General features: G+C 43.6%; 1 protein-coding gene across 1 annotated transcript in view; it reads right to left on the reverse strand.

The window, feature by feature from the left end:
- The window catches only part of LOC120943836 (potassium voltage-gated channel subfamily H member 8-like), a 660,728-nt gene extending 650,274 nt beyond the window's left edge, over nt 1-10,454 (reverse strand). The window contains exon 1 of the mRNA XM_040357401.1: nt 9,980-10,454. Within this exon, the coding sequence (XP_040213335.1) occupies nt 9,980-10,055 (76 nt within the window). The 5' untranslated portion in view covers nt 10,056-10,454. The remainder of the gene's footprint in view (nt 1-9,979) is intronic.
- Nucleotides 10,455-17,558: the final 7,104 nt, after the last annotated feature.

A 17,558-nucleotide genomic window follows, 5' to 3' on the forward strand; every position in this document is an offset into this window, starting at 1 on the left:
GTTAGCGCAGATATTTTCAAGTTTTTAGGCCAATATATATTCTACATATTTTTGGTAAAAAAACGCAAAAAGCGTATATTGATTGATTTGCGCAAAAGTTATAGTGTCTGCAAACTATGGGAAAGATTTTTGGCATTTTTATTGTATTTGTATTATTATATTTGTTTCACTAGTAATGGTGGTGATCTGTGATTTTTAGCTGTACTGTGACAATACGACGGACAGATCGGAGACTTTTGACACTTTTTTCAGGCCACGCCTCTGAAGAAATCCTGTCGGATGAAACATGTAAGGCTGACCTGACACATGTACGCTATACTCCATGGAACCTTCTATGTTTTTTGATGCCTGTTTACCCGTTATGTTTGTAAGTACATTACAATAAATTGCGTGTTGCTTTCACATACAGGCTTCACTATTGTGTTTCCTCTCTGCATTCTCTTGGTTTTCCTTTTTGCTGATGAACGCAATATATACCTCAGGATCCTTTTGAGCTGTGGATGCTTTCTTATCCTTGATGTGGTCTGTGGATTATTACTTTCCGGGTGGAGGTGCGACTGCCATTGATCCCTGCATTATCTAACTCTACATGCCTATAATGATGTCCTTCTGGTAAGCAGTTTGACTGCACAGGGTGTGGTGTGTTTTCCATATCTGCACACTGAATTCTTGGTGGGGGTTCTTCGTTTTCAACACTTTGAACACTTTGAAGATTGTTTTTTATACTCATTTGGACACTGTTTTATTTTATCTATAAGCTTTATAGCGCTGCACTTTGGAACTTTATATATTGGCCTAAACTGAGGAAAAAAATGTTTTTTAAAAAACTTTTGGGGATATTTATCATAGCAAAAAGTAAAAAATATAGTTTTTTTTTGTCAAAATTGTTGCTCTTTTTTTGTTTATAGCGCAAAAAATAAAAACCACAAAGGTGATCAAATACCACCGAAAGACTTTGTGGGGGAAAAAAAACGCAAATGTTGCTTGGATACAGCGTTGAACGACCGTGCAATTGTCAGTTAAATCGACGCATTGCCAAATTGTAAAAAGTACTCTGGTCTGGAAGGGGGCTGAAGTGGTAAAGTGGAGAACCAGAACAAGATGTAAAATCAAAAGAATGGCACAGATTTATTTTTTAAACTGTGTGATTTATGTCTTTAAATGTGTTGAAAATAAGTCTTATAAAGCAGTTTGTGGAGGTAAGTAATACGTGCTATGCGTGAATAGAAGATCTTGGAAAAAAACAAAAACACATGAAGCTGAATGCCTGAATTCCTCTATAATAAAGTTACAATTGAATGAAATTTCATAACCATTGTATACCAGGTTAAAACACCTACCTGTCCAGCGCGCCTGCGAAGTCCAGCGCGCCTGCGAAGTCGGCAGACGAGGACGAGCAATCGCTTTGCCCTCGGATGCTGCCGCCACCATGCTCAGTGAGGGAATCAAGAAGTGAAACCTTGCCGCTTCACTGCCCAGTTCCCTACTGCGCATGCGCAAGAGTGTGCCACACCGTCACTGGTAGCCGCTCTCTCCTGGGAACACTGTGTTTCCCATAAGACAGCCGGGGGGGGGGGGGTTGTGACGCGAAGGGGCGTGACTCCCGTGATACCCGGAAGTGATGCAAATACCTGTTTTATACAGGTATCTGCACCCCCCGGAAAGGTGTCAAATGTGAATTCCCCTTTAATATGGATAGGGCTTTCAGTGTTTGTCACCATCAGGCATCCATAACAGAAGGTCACATGCTTGTCTCCCCTCTTGCCATGGGGATGTTCCCCATCCTTTCCACTCAATGCAGCCAGTTCATTCCTGGTTTGCTGGGCTGCAGTAGCAGTGCGTCCAGAAGGGGCACATAGGTGCCACCCCCTAGGCTCAAATAGGCGCCCAAAAGGTGAACAGTGGGCGCCATGCTGTGCGTTCGCTGTTCACTCAGTGTTGTGTTAGCAAAGCGAAGCAATTGATGGGCACACTGGCAGCAATTGATGGGCACACTGGTAGCAATTGATGGGCACACTGGCAGCAATTGATGGGTACAGTGGCTACATTTGATGGCACAGTGGCAGCATTTGATGGGCACAGTGGCTGCATTTGATGGGCACAGTGGCTGCGTTTGGTGGGCACAGTGGCTGCGCTTGGTGGGCACAGTGGCTGCGCTTGATGGGCACTGTGGCAGCAATTGATGGGCACAGTAGGTGCGTGTGATGGGCACAGTGGCTGCAATTGATGGGTTTTTTTCAGATTGTTTTCAGATTGTTTGCGTCCCCCCAAAAAAATTTGAGCACCAGCCGCCACTGCTGGGCTGGAGCGTTTTATGAAAAGCTAGAAAATGTACCATACAACTGCTGAGTCGATGCACATTTCAAAAGCGTTTTATGAAAAGCTAGAAAATGTACCATACAACTGCTGAGTCGATGCACATTTCAAAACCCTTGAACCATGCCGGACAGAAATTATAACGACTAGGGAGCCACAGAATTGTGTTACTATTTTCTTTTTGACTTTCATCATTCAGTTTTGCAAACCATTATTGCTTTAGTGCACACATCTTCCTGTGCATTTTAATTACTTTTTTCCTCTAGCGGTGTTTTATTTAAACTTGAGGCTTTACACATGAATAAATCACTATGATTTGTCATTTCTTTGTTCAACTATAACTGCAGGCAATCATATCCCAGTCATTGACTTAATCAGAGAGAAAACAAATGTGTCTAAATCCACACACTATTCATCTGTAAAACAGCACAATAGAAGGAGACCCAACAGTGCCAACCAGCAGCCAGAGGTACATTCTGACTACATCCTCTTGTATCTCGAGTATTTTGCCCCAGACCTGTGCATAGATGGCAGCGAGCAGAGCACACTGTGCCAAAGGCATGGTTAAAAAACCGTGAACCTCGCAAGGAAAATAATTTGAGCCTTATCATGTCTCATGCAAAATTAAATTTGACTATTCTGTTTAGGCCTCGGGATTGTTTTCTCATTATGTTTTGGCAAACGCTTTAAGATCTTGATTACCTTTCTAGATGAAGGTGAAGACAGGAGAAGGGAAACAAAATGAAAATACCAATGTTGGATTCTTGTCAGCAGAATGTAATGTTAGTACACAGATGGAATTAGGAGGAAGTAATGATTATGTAAGGGTACCCTGACCTTATGGGCACAGGATCCTCCACCTTAGTATACCCACGCTCAGTGGTTCTTTTGAATAAACAGGCACAGAGAAGCCTGTCTGGAAATCCTAACAAGGTAAATTAAACAAAGTCGGGTTTTCCATATCATTTTCATAAAGCTTATGCTCTTGGCAGGAGAGATGTGAACAGGATATTTCATGATAAGGATTATTTCCTTAAGCAATATGCCACGTGGATGTTGCCTACCTGTAGAACCCTCACCTGCTTGTTGTACTGAAGCAGCGCAAGCAGATACCACATATGATTCTCAAATCCATCTATTCCTGTTGGCAGGATACTCTAATCAGGAGGCTAAGTACCTGCCTGCATTTACACCTTCTCCATTATATCAGTGCCCTAAAGCAGGGGTGTCAAACTCAATTTCATTGTGGGCCGCATCAGCATTATGATTGTCCTCAAAAGGGCCGGTTGTATCCTTAAGATTAGATGTCCAGCGCATCCCCTCCCCTTACATTAGATGTCAAGAGCCACCCCACCATCAGAAGTTGAGTCCATCACTCTCTCTTACATGACAGTGCACCCACCTTACCTTATGCTGCTGCTGGAAAGAAGCTGGATGCATTGCTTGAAAGCAGAAAGTAAGGTTCTGGAGGAGGACCAGAGGAGGACTGGAGCTTTCCTGCAGCTGCAGGAGAGGTGCGAGGGCCACATGAAATGACCTGGAGGGCCAGATTCGGCCGGTGGGCCTCGTGTTTGACACCTGTGCCCTAAAGCCTCATACACACGATCGGACTTTCATCCAACTGTTCCGTGGATTTTGGTCTGAAGGGCGTTGGCCGTGAACTTGTTTCTGCACACACACGGCACAACATTTTCAGCCAACATTCACCAAACCACGTGGTTTTTCAGCTCTTTACCGCCACCCTTTGGGCAACTTCTGCTATTGTTGTCTGATTTAGCATTGGTTCAGAGCATGCGTGTTTGTACTTTGGATTTTAGTTGAACGGACTTGCATAGATACGATTGGATAAACCGACGTAACAGATTTATTGCCCAACAGTTGGTGAGCATGAACAGCCAACTTTTGTTGTCGTTAATTCAGCCAGTAATTGTCTGATGGAGCATACACACGGTCGGATTTGTCCGAAACCGAGGTTTTAGCTGCCCCATCTTTGCACTGCCTCCTGGCGTGGTGGCCATCTGTATGCCCGGGGGCCCCATAATCTTCTATTGCCCAGGGGCCCCATGAGTTGTCAGTCCGCCCCTGGCATATATACTCCTATTTTATCAATTTAATTTTAATCTGCTAGTACATCTAACACTGCCCTTTCACCAGAGGGCAGTGCTACTGTCCAAAGGTGTCTCTTTTGCTCATCCATCCAGAGTGCTAAGGCTGGTCATACATTATACAATTTTCTTCTACAGTTTTCCTAAAACCATATAATATGAGGTCAAACCAAAACACTTTCAATTCATATGCAATCAGACAGGTCCTTTCACTACATAGTTGAAGGTAAATCTAAAGGAAAATGTGTGGCCAACTTACGATAGGAAGTGTGTTACTGGCCAGATCACTAGGTGACGACAATAAAGAGGAAAGAAGCCTAAAAAAAAGAAAACTCACTCAGCCACCATATTTAGTGCCGGTTCACACAACAGTGACCTGTCAGGTGACTTAGCTGCCTGACAAGTCGCGCTCCATGCATTGCAATGGAACCGCTCTAATAGGAGCAACTTAACCTCCTTAGCGGTATCCCCGAGCGTGATTCGGGGTGGTTTTTCCATGCTAGGATCGGTATCCCCAAGTCACGCTCGGGGTAGATGTGCAGAGCGTGCAGCGGCGCGGCTTACCTTCTCGCTAAATCCACAGGCTTGGTTTACTTACCTTGTCCCTGGATCCAGAGATGCAACCCCGCTGTGTGAGCGAGCGGGTCCTCGCTCGATTCACAGTGTCCCCGTGTGCCGCCGATCTCCGTTCCCTGCGACGTTATGACTCACGGGGGCGGAGAACGGCGCCAAATTCAAAAAAGTAAACAAACACTATACATACAGTATACTGTAATCTTATAGATTACAGTACTGTTTGTAAAAAATACACACCCCCTTTGTCCCTAGTGGTCTGCCCAGTGTCCTACATGTTCTTTTATATAATAAAAACTGTTCTTTCTGCCTGCAAACTGTAGATTGTCCATAGCAACTAAAAGTGTCCCTTTATGTCAAAAATGGTTTTAGAGCAGCTAGAAAACAGCGATAATAAATTATAATCACTTGCAGAATTGTGCAATAGCGATTTGTGGGGAAATTTGTCATAAAAAAAATAAAAGTAATGACAGCGACAATTCTGCAACTGAGCAAATTTCAGTGATTTTGAGTTGATTACATTATTGAATAATTTTTATTATAATTATATTATTATTTGATATAATTATTTATAATTATTTATTATATTATAATTTATAATTTTGTTTTAAAAAAAAAATCATACCCGGGATGCCTACTAGACTCTTGTTTGGTCAGATTTAAGTGAGTTATTTCAAAAAATTGCAGGCCTACAGTATAAAACGCCAAATTTCCTTGCAAATAATTGTACCGCTTTTGGTACGTAATTCCAGACAGAATCATACCGCCAGGGAGGATAAGTCGCTCCGACTTAAAAAAGGTTCCTGTACCACTTTGGGGTGACTTTGGAGCAGCTTGCATTGACTTCCATACAGCAGTCGTTTTGCAAGCCCGGAGGAAGTCGCGATGTACGGGGGAACTTCAGAGTCCTGTGTGAATCGCCACTTAAAGGGGTTGTAAAGGTAAATGTTTTTTTTACCTTAATGCATCCTATGCATTAAGGTGAAATAACATCTGACGGTACCACCCCCCCTTCCCGAACCCCTGTTTTACTTACCTGACCCCTCGAAAGTCCCGTGCACGTCCACGTGATCCTCTTCGGTTCCCAGCCTGGCCGTTGATTGGCTAGGCTGGACGGATTGATACCAGCGCAGCCATTGGCTGGCGCTGCTGTCAATCACATCGGATGACGGGGGGCAGGGCCGCTGTATCACGGGAGCGCGCTCACAAAAGCTTTCCACCATGCAAGCTTGCTCGCATGAAGGTGGAAAGCTTTTGTGAGGAGGAGCCGAGACAGCCGCCGAGGGACCCCAGAAGACAGGGTTAGGGGACACTATGCACAGTGGAGGTAAGTATAACATGTTTGTTATTTAAAAAAAAAAAAAGTTTGCCTTTAGCGTTGCTTTAAAGTGGTTGTAAACACTCTCTGCGAACTTTCACCTACAGGTAAGCCTAGATTAAGTCTTACCTGTAGGTGCTTGCAATATTTCCTAGACATACACGGGTTTAGGAGATATTTGCAATAAATAATGCACCGATGTCTACGGTGCGCATGCAACGGCGCAGGCACACTGAGCATGCCGTTGCTGAATGGCATCATACTGTAAGTGTCGGCTCCCGCGCGCATGCGCGAGAGTGACGTAATCGATGCTCCGGCCAGTCACAGTGCCGGAGCAGCGATACCCAGAAGGAAGAGGGTGAGAGATGGACGCTTTGTGGAGGCGAGGAAATCAGGGACATCGCAGGCTTTGGTTTCAGGTAAGTGACACATAATGGGCTACTATGCAATGCATCGTAGCCCATTATGCTTTACCTTTGCAGGGTTTACTTCCTCTTTAAGACCCCTCTCACACTGGGGCGTTTTTCAGGCATTTTTGGGCATTATTCAGGCACTTTGGCGTTAAAAAAAAGCCTGTAAAGCACCTGAAAGAAGCCTCATCTGCAATCCCAATGTGAAAGCCAGAGTGCTTTCAGAGCTCTTTCACACTGCCAGAGCCCGAAAAATGCTGGCAACGCGCCGCTAAGACACCTTTCACACTGGGGCATTTTTCAGATGCTTTGGCGTTAAAAAAGCTCCCTCAATGGGAAAGGGGCTTTAGGAGCGGTGTTTTCAAGTGCTGCAAAGAAGCTGCTTGCAGGACTTTTTTGCCGCCCTGCCAGCGCAGCGCCTCAGTGTGAAAGCACTCGGGCTTTCACATTGGGATTGCAGATGCAGCTTCTTTCAGGTGCTTTACAAGCGATTTTTTAACGCTAAAACGCCTGAAAAACGCCCCAGTGTGAAAGGGGTCTAAGGATTGGTATTCTGCAACATATTAAATGTTTGTTTTGTGGGTTTAACAACACTTTGATAAAGTATTATATTTAAAGCATTAATATCATTGCAGCTAAATGCTTTTATCTTTTGCCTCTCCCCACCATCACTTGTTACTGTAACAAATGACTAACAAGCTGGTAAAGGTTGGGGAATTGTGCCATAAAGCCTTGTGGTTGGTTGTAATCAGTCCCCATGCCTTATGCAGCTCTCAGATGGGCGCTGATAGACACTGCGCTGTCCATGGTGCTGATCCCGACAATATCAGTAGTAATGGCTTTTCTTCTAAGGGACTGGGAAAGGAACTAGCAGCGTGCTATGTGCACACGATCCATCCATGCATTGTCTGCCTTAGTAATCAAATTGTAAAGCTAGACACATGTCATTGCCTCAGTAATTGTATTGTAAAATCTGCTAAGCAGCTGTCCATGGAGTAGTCCCCAGAGTAGCTAGGGGAAGAAGAAGAATAGTTCAATACACTGGCTGGGTGAGCACTTTTCAGGCAGATGAACTGTCATTATGGGTATGCAGCCACCCCTGGGGCACAGGAGCAGTACAGGGGACCATGCAGGGGGCATGGACAGTCTTGGGTCATTTAAAGAAGGGGCTGCAGCATTAGTGACATCCAAGTCACCACATTTTTCTATAACAGTCACAGCAGGTCTGATTGTAAAGATGAAATATTACCAAACATGTTCTCTCTCCACAAGTGTAGCAAGTGATCATCATCATTGAGTGTATGAATGGCTGTCTCATCACATAGATACTGCAAACAGTATACATGTAACACGTGAGCTGCCAGCAATCTCCTGAATCCATACATGCTGCAGCAACTCATCGCTTACACAAAGCAAGAGTCTATCAGTATTAGAGATGGATCTGACAGTCAGCATCCAAATTCATGGATCACCCAGACCCTGCATGGGTTAAGCAGTCAACCTCATATAAAATAGAGCATTGGGTTTCTACTAAATTGCTACAGTTTTATTCTAATGACTCACCATCATAGGCATGCAGGAGCTGAGGAACCCTAGGATGATGCTTGTCAGGTTTACCCCAACAGCGATCTATTGGGGCAATTATATCAGTTTGTGAGATAAAGGATAGGAGGTGGAGGTGAATAATGTCCAAGACTAGCACTAGGTACACCTCACATGTCCAAGACTAGCACTAGGTACACCTCAAATGTCCAAGACTAGCACTAGGTACACCTCACATGTCCAAGCCTAGCACTAGATACACCTCAAATGTCCAAGACTGGCACTAGGTACACATCACATGTCCAAGCCTAGCACTAGATACACCTCAAATGTCCAAGACTGGCACTAGGTACACCTCACATGTCCAAGCCTAGCACTAGGTACACCTCAAATGTCCAAGACTAGCACTAGGTTCACCTCAAATGTCCAAGACTAGCACTAGGTACACCTCAAATGTCCAAGACTAGCACTAGGTACACCTCAAATGTCCAAGACTAGCACTAGGTTCACCTCAAATGTCCAAGACTAGCACTAGGTACACCTCAAATGTCCAAGACTAGCACTAGGTACACCTCAAATGTCCAAGACTAGCACTAGGTACACCTCAAATGTCCAAGACTAGCACTAGGTACAACTCACATACACAAGCCTAGCAGTAGGTACACCTCACATACACAAACCTAGCACTAGGTACACATCACATACACAAGCCTAGCAGTAGGTACCCCTTATATGTCCAAGCCTATGTACACCTCACATACACAAGCCTAGCACTAGGTACAACTCACATACACAAGCCTAGCAGTAGGTACACCTCACATACACAAGCCTAGCACTAGGTACACCTCACATGTCCAAGACTAGCACTAGGTACACCTCAAATGTCCAAGCCTAGCTAAGTACACCTCACATACACAAGCCTAGCACTAGGTACACCTCACATACACAAGCCTAGCACTAGGTACATCTCACATACACAAGCCTAGCACTAGGTACACCTCACATACACAAGCCTAGCAGTAGGTACCCCTTATATGCCCAAGCCTAGCACTAGGTACACCTCACATACACAAACCTAGCACTAGGTACATGTCACATACACAAGCCTAGCAGTAGGTACCCCTTATATGTCCAAGCCTAGCTAAGTACACCTCACATACACAAGCCTAGCTAAGTACACCTCACATACACAAGTCTAGCACTAGGTACACCTCACATACACAAGCCTAGCACTAGGTACACCTCACATACACAAACCTAGCACTAGGTACACCTCACATACACAAGCCTAGCTAAGTACACCTCACATACACAAGTCTAGCACTAGGTACACCTCACATACACAAGCCTAGCTAAGTACACCTCACATACACAAGTCTAGCACTAGGTACACCTCACATACACAAACCTAGCACTAGGTACACCTCACATACACAAGCCTAGCTAAGTACACCTCACATACTCAAGTCTAGCACTAGGTACACCTCACATACACAAGCCTAGCACTAGGTACACCTCACATACACAAGCCTAGCACTAGGTACAGGTCACATACACAAGCCTAGCACGTCCACCTTTGTTCTTGTGTAACTAAACAAAGCCCAGCTCCTTGGAGCGAGTATATGCACACAAAGGTCCGCTAAGCTTCTCTAGCTGTACACCAGATAGGCTTATATAGACCCATCAGATTATAGACATAGATCATTAACACTTACGGGTCCCGTCGAATCTGGTGGCAATAGTATCCAGGAAAGTGTTCTGCGGGGCCAGCAGCCCTTTCCTCACCGGCATCTTCTCAGCGGCTAATCCATGCACGCCCGGGCGGACGGTATGCCAGGAAGATGGGGGAGCACAGGAGACAAGGGGGGAGCCAAAGGGAAGAAGTGCTGCTTAACCCCCACAGCCTGACACCCGCTGCCCAAAAGACATCCACCTGTCAGGCATGGCTCTGCCCTCGCCAGGCAATGACAAAGGGCGAGGGGAGGAAACTGGCAAAAGTTCAGTCCAAGTTGGGTGAAGTGCAGGAGATGCCAGACAAAGCCACAGGTCTCCAGTACGGCACAGTACAGTGCAGAGCACACCGGGAGCTGTCCGGGCGGGGAGGTGCTGAATGTGGCTAAGGATGGAACACCATCCCTCCCTCTTCCCCAGTCTGCTTCATCATCCCTTCCCCTTCCCCAGTCCGCTTCATTCTCTTCTTCTCTTCTTCTCCGCCGGGCTGGCAGATGTAGGATCACGTGACATGCTGGGGGGGGGATGGAGAGGCAGCTCCCAGGTAACAGCCTGTCTAAGAGCTGGACTGATGGGCAGGACTGGGGCTCCTCTACACCTCACCTACCTTATAGCAATACAATGTACCAGGCTACTCAGATTTTACATCTCTCTGTATATACAGTATATAGATAATGTCATTTGTGTGTCTATATATATATATATATATATTATTATAATTATTCAGTTTACGTAGCGCTTTAAAACATAAGGGCAGACAGTACAATTACAATACCATTTTTATCTTGATGTGTCTGTCTGTAGATCTATCTATCTATAGATAGATCTAGATAGATAGAGAGATAAAAAAAAATAAAAAATGTTGTTTTTATTATTATTATTATTATTATTATTCAGTTTACGCAGCGCTTTGCAACATAATGAGAGACAGTATAATTACAATACAATTTACCAGGCTACTAATGTCATTGGTGTTTGTATATATTATTATTATTATTATTATTATTATTATTATTATTCAGTTTAGGTAGCACTTTACAACATAAGAGCAGACAGTACAATTGCAATCAATTTACCAGGCTGCGTGTCTGTCTGTATATCTATCTATCTATCTATCTATATCTATCCATCTATCTATCTATCTATCTATCTATCTATCTATCTATCTATCTATCTATCTATCTATCTATCTATCTATCTATCTATCTATATAGATCTATATCTCTCTAATAGATAGATAGATAGATAGATAGATAGATAGATAGATAGATAGATAGATAGATAGATAGATAGATAGATAGATAGATAGATAGATAGATAGATAGATAGACAGAGATATAAAATGTAATTTGTGTGTGTTTGTAATTATTATGCTTCATTTCCACTGATGTTTTTACAGCCACTTTTCTGAGCGTTTTTTACAGCTTAAAAACGCCTGTCCATGTTATTCTATGGCATCATGCCCACATAGGCGTTTTTGAGCTGCAAATGGCATAGGCGTTTTTGAGCTGTAAAAAAAACGCAGGACCAGGGCATTCTGAAGCTCCAGAGTAGAGCTGTAAAAACGCCAAACGTTAAAAAACGCTCAAAAACGCTACCGCAGCATTTTTAAAGCTCCAGCTCACAAAAAAAAAATGTTTTCATTTTTTTTACAAAATAAACATGGACAGGCGTTTTTAAAGTGGGAGTTCACCCATAAAACAATTTTTCCCCTTAGATGGATGCTAGATGGATGCTCGTTTTGTCTAGGGGAATCAGCTAGTTGGTTTAAAATATGAGCTGTACTTACCGTTTACGAGATGCATCTTCTCCGTCGCTTCCGGGTATGGGTCTTCGGGAGCGGGCGTTCCTTCTTGATTGACAGTCTTCCGAGAGGCTTCCGACGGCCGCATCCATCGCGTCACTAGTAGCCGAAAGAAGCCGAACGTCGGTGCGGCTCTATACTGCGCCTGCGCACCGACGTTCGGCTTCTTTCGGAAAATCGTGACGCGATGGATGCGACCGTCGGAAGCCTCTCGGAAGACTGTCAATCAAAATAGGAACGCCCAGTCCCGCAGCCCATACCCGGAAGCGGCGGAGAAGATGCATCTCGTAAACGGTAAGTACAGCTCATATTTTAAAACAACTAGCTGATTCCCCTAGACAAAACGAGCATCCATCTAAGGGGAAAAAGTGTTATGTGCGGGTGAACCCCCGCTTAGGATGTAAAAAAGGCTAACACAAGTGGCTGTAAAAACGCCAGTGGAAATGAAGCCTTATTATTATTATTATTATTATTATTATTATTATTATACAGGATTTATATAGTGCCAACAGTTTGCACAGTGCTTTACAAAATAATGTCAGACACTAGAATTACAAAACAATTTAATACAGTAGGAATCACAGGGCTCTGCACATCAGAGCTTACAATCTAAGGCCGCGTACACACGGTCGTTCCAAACCGATGAGAATGGTCCGACGGGCCATTTCCATCGGTTCACGGCTGAAGTGGTCTGATGTGCGTACACACCATCAGTTCAAAATCCGATCGTGTCAGAACGCAGTGACGTAAAACACGACGACGTGCTGAAAAAAACGAAGTTCAATGCTTCCAAGCATGCGTCGACTTGATTCTGAGCATGCGCGGGTTTTGAACCGATGCTTTTCTGTACTAACCATCGGTTTGGGCCGATCGGTCAGCGGTCCATCGGTTCGATTTTAAAGCATGTTTTAACATTTTGGACCGAAGGACAAAAGACCGATGGGCCGCACACACGGTCGGTTTGGACTGATGAAACTGAACTTCGGTCCATTCTCATCGGTTTGGAACGACCGTGTGTACGGAGCCAAAAGGTCATATCTAAGCTGGGTCCTCTGATTCCTCCTTTATTGAATTGTATTGTAACTGCACTGTCTGCCCCCATGTTGTAAAGCACTGTGCAAACTGTTGGCGCTATATAAATCCTGTATAATAATAATAACTGTGAGGGCTGTACATATAAAAATATTCACTGTATATCTATATATCAAACAGATCGGATGTCATAACACATTTGCTGCAATACAAATCTTTTATTCATCCTATGATGAGGTCATAATCGTACACAGCACAGCCTTGTAAATAAGCAGTGACAGTTGGCACTTGAGAAAGAGTGGGGATGGTCAAAACTGTCGCTTGCTTATTCACAAGACCGTGGCGTGTACCATTTTGATCTTATCGAAGGATAAATACAAGATTTTAATTGCAGCAAATTTGTTATATCACATCCCTGTTTGATGTAATACTTTGAAGGTGAGTGTAGAGCCTTAGTTGATTTGCCTTTTAGTAGGATCTCTCATTTGTGCTTTGCACTTGAATTTGCAAGAGTACATATTTGGGTGTATTTACAGGGCTGCCATCAGGGCTGCTTATGGAGCCCCTTACACAGCTTCAGACATGGGCCCCCTGGGATGGGACAGAGAACCGGGGGGGGGGGGTGCTGCCCCGCCTGAAATTCGGAAGCGGGGGGGGCTGCCGCGAATTGAAAAGCGGGGGGGGGCCTATATATATATATATATATATATATATATATATATATATATATATATATATATATACATATATACAAATTATTATTATTTTTTATAAAAAACGAAATTACAAACAAAGGGGGGTTGCCATCTGGGACCTCTGGGCCCTTTAAAAAAAAATATATATATTATATATATTTTTTATTATATATAAAAAAGAACTAAAAAAAAATGTGTATATATAAAAATATAAAAATAAAATATAAAAATAAAAAATAAAAAAAATAAAAAATAAAAAAAAAAGATTTTTATTTTATAAAAAAAAAGGGGTTTGTAATCCGGGGCCCTGGGGACCTCCGGACCCTTAAAAAATAAAATAAAAATATGTTAAAAAAAAAAAAATGGAGGGTTGCCATCTGGGGCCCTGTGGGCCTCCGGGGCCCTGGGGACTTCCGGACCCCTAAAAAAAAAAAGAAAAAAAGAAAAAAAAGAAAATATATATATATATTTTTTTTTTAAAGGGGGTTGCCTTCTGGGCCCCTGGGGACATCCGGGCCCCTTACAGGTGTACTGCCTGTACCCCCCTGATGGCGGCCCTTGGTGTATATATAGAGTATCTATGCAGTAAGTCTGCAAGCACTGTTGGTGCAGCAATCTCCCCAGCTGTGCTATTGTGTTCTGACGGGGGGACTCCCCCCAGCCAGAACACACTGATCAGAGCTCACAGCCTTTGTCTGCAAGCACTGATCTTTTTTGGACTTATGAACGATCTCCGAGAATGAAAATCGTTCGTACTAAGGGACTTGCTATATAAACTATTTTACCAGAAGTATTGGGTTGCCTGCCTTTACACGCACATGAACTTTAATGACATCCCAGTCAAAGGCCCCATACACACGATAGAATCCATACGCTGAAAAATCCCAGCGAATGGGTTTCAGCGGATAGATTCTATGGTGTGTACAACCCAGCGGATCTGTTTCCGCAGATTTTTCTCCCATGCGATGGATTTCCAGCAGATAAATATTTGAAGACATGTCTTCAAATCTATCCGCTGGAATCCATCCCAACGGATTGATCCGCTGGTCTGTACAGACTCACCGGATCAATCCGTCCAAAGGGATCCCCCGCATGCGTCGTAATGATTCGACGCATGCGTGGAATTCCTTATATGACTGCGTCGCGCACGTCGCCGCATCATCATCGCGGCGACGGCGTGACACGTCATCGCCAGAGGATTTCGGCGCGGATTTCCATTCGATGGTGAGTACACTCCATCGCATCAAAATCCGCGCAAATCCTCGAGAGGATTTATCCGTGGAAACGGTCCGCTGGACCGTATCCGCGGATAAATCCTCCCGTGTGTACGGGGCCTAAGTCTATAGGGTTCAATATTGAGTTGGCCCACCCTTTGCAGCTATAACAGCTTCAACTCTTCTGGGAAGGCTGTGCACAAGGTTTAGGAGTGTGTCTATGGGAATGTTTGACCATTCTTCCAGAAGTGCATTTGTGAGGTCAGGCATGGATGTTGGACAAAAAGGCCTGGCTCACAGTCTCTGCTCTAATTCAAAGGTGTTCTATCGTGTTGAGGTCAGGACACTGTGCAGTCCCCACTTAAAACTCGCTCATCCATGTCTTTATGGACCCTGCTTTGTGCACTGGTGTATAGTCATGTTGAAACATAAAGGGGCCACCCCCAAACTGTTACCACAAAGTTGGGAGTATGAAATTGTCCAAAATGTCTTGGTATGCTGACGCCTTAAGAGTTCTCTTCACTGGAACTAAGGTTGCCAAGCCCAACCTATGATAAAAAACCATACACAATAATCCCTAGTGGTGCACCGAAATTTCGGCCGCGGAAAATTATTGTCTGAAAGCTGTGTTTTTGGTATGCGGCCGAAAGGGAACAGGGTCCGCACGGGGTGTCATCCTGGTGCGCCCCAATCCTTCCCTGACTGGTGAGCTGCAGCTGACAGACACAGGTAGGCTGCATCTTATGGGCAGGGTCGCCATCAGGGGGGTACAGGCAGTACACCTGTAAGGGGCCCGGAGGTCCCCAGGGGCCCGGATGGCAACCCCCTTAAAAAATATATATATATATATATTTTTTAGGGGTCCGGAGGCAACCCCCTTTTTTTATTTATTTTTTATTAAAAACAATATATTTTTTTAAATATATTTTTATTTTGTTTTTTATTAAAGGGCCAATTTTTTTTTATCTTTTTAGAGGTCCGGAGGTCCCCAGGGGCCCGGATGACAACCCCCCTTTTTAATATATTTTTCTATGTTTTATATATATATATATATATATATATATATATATATATATATATATATATATATATATATATATATATATATATAAAAATAAAAAAATATATAAAAAAATATTTTTTTTTTATATATAATATTATTTATTATTAAAGGGCCCAGGATGGCAACCCCCCTTTTTATATATAACATTTTTTTTATTAAAGGGCTCAGATGTCCCCAGGGCCCCATGTGGAAACCCCCCCCCCCTTTTTTTATATATATAAATGCTTTTTTTTTAATATATCTTTTTTTTTTATTATTATTATTAAAGGGCCCAGAGGTCCCCAGGGCCCTAGATGGCAACCCCCCCCCTTTTTTTTTATAAATGTTTATTTTATTTTTTTAATTTATTTATTATTAAAGGGCCCAGAGGTGTATTTTTTTTTTATTAAAGGGCCCAGAGGTCCCGGGTGGCAACCACCCTTTTTTGGTCATTTCTTTTCATAAAAAAAAATTATTAAAAAGCCCAGAGATCCCCAGGGCCCCAGATGGCAACCCCCCTTTTAAAATTTTGTTTTATATTTTTTATATATATTTTTTTATTTCTTCTTTTTTTTGTAAAGGGCCCCCCCGCTTCTCAATTTCAGGGGGCAGCACCCCCCCCCCCCGGTTCTCTGCTCCAGGGGGCCCATGCCTGAAGCTGTGTAAGGGGCCCCATAATTCCTGATGGCTGCCTTGCTTATGGGCACTGGGGAGGCTGCATCTAACAGGTACAGTTAGGCTGCATCTGACAGGCACTGGGAGGCTGCATCTGACAGGCACTGGGAGGCTGCATCTGACAGGCACTGGGAGGCTGCATCTGACAGGCACAGTTAGGCTGCATCTGACAGGCACTGGAAGGCTTCATCTGACAGGCACAGGTAGGCTGGGTATCAAATTACACACCAAAAGCACAGTGTTGTATAACATGCTTTAAAGGGGTTGTAAAGGTAATTCCCCCCCCCCCCCCTAAATAGCTTCCTTTACCTTAGTGCAGTCCTCCTTCACTTACAGGACGCCCACTAACACACAGCTCCTTTCTCTATCTGCAAAGTAGAGAGCGTCCTGACTCTCCTGCTTGCCCCCTCCCCCCTCAAGAGGCTTTGTCCACACCAGGGAGAAAGCCTCGCATTACTGTGTGGAGTTACAGACAGAAGAACAGGAAGTGAGGATTTCTCAGAAGAAATAAGGACATTTAAAAGCAAAAAGAAGGATGAGGTAAGTGAAGGAGGACTGCACTAAGGTAAAGGAAGCTATTTAGGGGAACATTTTTACCTTTACAACCCCTTTGAGGGAACAGAATACATTTTTTTTATGGAAACAAACACTTTAAGAGCAGGCTCATCTGAAGGGTTCCTCTTCTTCCTTAAGCAGTTACCTACCTTTGGAGTCTTACAAACATCCATAAAACCCCCTCCTCTGTACACAAGGTGTCTCCTGTAGTCCTGCAGTTTCTTATCTCCTGCTACTGTGCACAGTGTGAGACCTGGTGTCTGTAGAAAAATCACTCAGAGACAATCACAGTGAGTATTCAGTGTAACAATCTAAGCCAAAACAACAACAAACAAGTAAGATTGTAAGCTCTAACGAGCAGGACCCTCTGATCCCTCCTGTATTGATTTGTATTGTGACTGTACTGTCTTCCCTGATGTAAAGCGCTGCACAAACTGTTGGCGCTATATAAATCCTGTATGATAATAATAATAATAACATAGTATCTTATTTCTTGTGTTCCCTGTCAGACAGATTTTCAAGAGGAAAGAGGAAGTGTGCACAGGG

The sequence above is a fragment of the Rana temporaria genome, chromosome 6, assembly GCF_905171775.1.
Source record: "Rana temporaria chromosome 6, aRanTem1.1, whole genome shotgun sequence".
In the NCBI taxonomy this organism is placed as follows: domain Eukaryota; kingdom Metazoa; phylum Chordata; class Amphibia; order Anura; family Ranidae; genus Rana; species Rana temporaria.